We start from the raw sequence: 2,460 nt of genomic DNA, 5'->3' as shown, positions 1-2,460 counted from the left end.
TATTTTATATATATATATATAAAACAAAATCCTTATGCTGCCTTTTTTTATATATCACAGTGGTAACAATCCATACTCCTCATTTGGAGCAACTCTGGTGAGGGATGATGAAAAGAATTTATGGAGTATGCCTCATGATGTGTCCCACACAGAGGCAGATGATGACAGAATCCTGTACAATTTGATAGTCATTCGTAATCAGCAGACCAAAGACTCCGAGGTAAGCACCTTTTGACATCTTACTGTGTGCAGATGATAGTAGGCAGTGAGAAATTGCAATTACAGGGCTGGGGAGATGGCTCTGTCAGTACAGTGCATGAGGACCTGAGTTTGAAACCCCAGAACTCATGGAAAAAAGCTGGGTGTGACATCGCATCTGTAATTCCAGTGCTGGAGAGACCGAGATACAGGAGGATCCCTGGGGCTTGCTGTCCAGCCAGTCTATCTGAATCAAAAGGTAAGGTCGAGAGTTAGGGAGATGGCTCAGAGGAGAAAGTGCTTGCCATGCAAGCCTGATGACTTGAGTTCAGATCCACAAAACCCATATAAAAGCCAGACCCAGTAGTATATAACTCTGTAATCCGATCATGCCTCTACTATGAGATGGGAGGCAGAGACAAAAGAATCACCAGAGGCTCATGGGCTAGCTAGCTGGGCATATATAGCAGTGAAGAAGAGAGACCTTGTTTCAAATAAGGAAGAAGCCAAGGATGACAGTGGAGGTTGTATGCCTGTGGTGTGCATGTGCCTGTGGCATGCATGTGCCTGTGGTGTGCATGTGCCTGTGGCATGTGTGTGCCTGTGGAATGTATGTGCCCTCCTCTCCAAGCATAAAGAAAAGGTGACAAGCAACCAAGGAAGCCATCTAATGTTAATCTCTGGCATCCACATGTACATATATACACGTGTTCTTATCTGTAGAGATTGATGAACAGACACACACACACTAAATAGATAGATAGATTAATAAATAAAGTAAAAGGAAGTTACAAGGACAACAGTACCTGCTAGGAATAAAGAATGGATTAAAGTATGAGCTATTTGTTGTTGTTTTTTAAAGTTTATTTTGTGTTTGAGATGGAAGGTTTTGCTGTGTTGTCCAGACTAATCTTAAGCTCCTGAACTCAAGTGATGCTTCTGGCTCATCCTCCTGGGTAATGGGGACTCAGTCTATGGATGAGTTATTTGAAATGAAAGAAAAGTATTTTAGCAGTATACATTATCACTGGTGCCTCATTATAGTTAGTCTTGATATACCTGCTTGATACCACAGATAAGACTCATTTCTAATTATTATCTTAACTGTACAAATTACTTGTAAGGCAGTGCTGTTGAAGAGCAGGAAGACAGATCATTCATCTCTCATCTTTCCTGTTGTTTAATAAGCCACAGTTAGAAAATTCAGATAGAAATTTGAAGAATGCTTTGTATTATTACTGAGTTCATGGGGCCTGAATCAATGGTGTGTGTGTGTGTGTGTGTGTGTGTGTGTGTGTGTGTGTGTCTGTGTGTGTGTGGTGTAAGTTGTGTGTATCTGTGTGTGCACACACATGCGTTTTTTTGTGAAAAGGCTTGAAACCATTTCTAAGGACTACAGAGTGCTATGGGAACACTAGAATATTAAAAAGGAAAGAGCTCTAAGTTAAGATAACAGAGGATCACGGGTCCTCCATTCTTCAAAGGTAGTACTATATACAATAGCATTATATACATTATTATATAAAATAATTTTCCAAATAATACAACTAAGCTTTCTTCTGTGCTCGCCTATTAGCTCTGAGACACCCATATTAAATACACTGCTTGTTTTGGTGTGGCTTCTAGTTACTGAGAATAAGCAGAGTTAGAACCCTAGGCTCTGGGCTCTGAAAAAAAAAGTACTGGAGTATGTCGTGACGCTTTAGTAATAGATTTATTTGTTGTTTTTGTGGGACTTTAGTGATAACTTTATTCTTATTATAATTTTATTTTATTTCTTTTTTTTTTGAGACGGTCTCCCTGTAGCCACAGCTGACCTGAAACTCACTATGTAGACCAGGCTGGCCTTAAGCTCACAGAGATCCACCTGCCTCTGCATCCTGAGTGCTGGGATTAAAGGGGTGCACCACCATGGCCAGTTTTTAGGAATAACTTTAGAAGTGCCATGTGTTCTGGTGCTTTGATTCTGGTGTGATTTGGTTGCCTTTGGCAGTTATAGTTGGGATGCGGGAAGGGTGGGCAGTTTCCCTGGTTCTGACAGGTTAGAGTCTGCAGTGTCTATTGGTATTTAGCATCTGTGGGGACGGGGGTGTGTGTGTGTGCAGCTGAGCCCTGCAGCTCTTCCTGAAGGAGCTCTGATCTCTGTCTCCTGTGTTTGTGTCTATTTTTTTATTTAAATTTTTAATAACTACATGATTAGAAGAAGCATTTTATTACAGCTTTAACATATTCAGTAACATACTCCATAAGTTTCTAGGTTCA

At 40.6% G+C, this 2,460-nt stretch overlaps 1 protein-coding gene across 1 annotated transcript in view; it reads left to right on the top strand.

The window, feature by feature from the left end:
• Positions 1–2,460, top strand: part of Mreg (melanoregulin) — a 95,263-nt gene that overhangs the window by 30,531 nt on the left and 62,272 nt on the right. Inside the window, exon 2 of the mRNA XM_008825678.3 lies at positions 61–220. Within this exon, the coding sequence (XP_008823900.1) occupies positions 61–220 (160 nt within the window). The remainder of the gene's footprint in view (positions 1–60; positions 221–2,460) is intronic.

Source organism: Nannospalax galili, unplaced genomic scaffold (genome assembly GCF_000622305.1).
Source record: "Nannospalax galili isolate Female #2095 unplaced genomic scaffold, S.galili_v1.0 scaffold127, whole genome shotgun sequence".
Taxonomy (NCBI): domain Eukaryota; kingdom Metazoa; phylum Chordata; class Mammalia; order Rodentia; family Spalacidae; genus Nannospalax; species Nannospalax galili.
The sequence above is the reverse complement of the archived record's forward strand: the minus strand, read 5'-3'. Positions and strand labels throughout refer to the sequence as shown.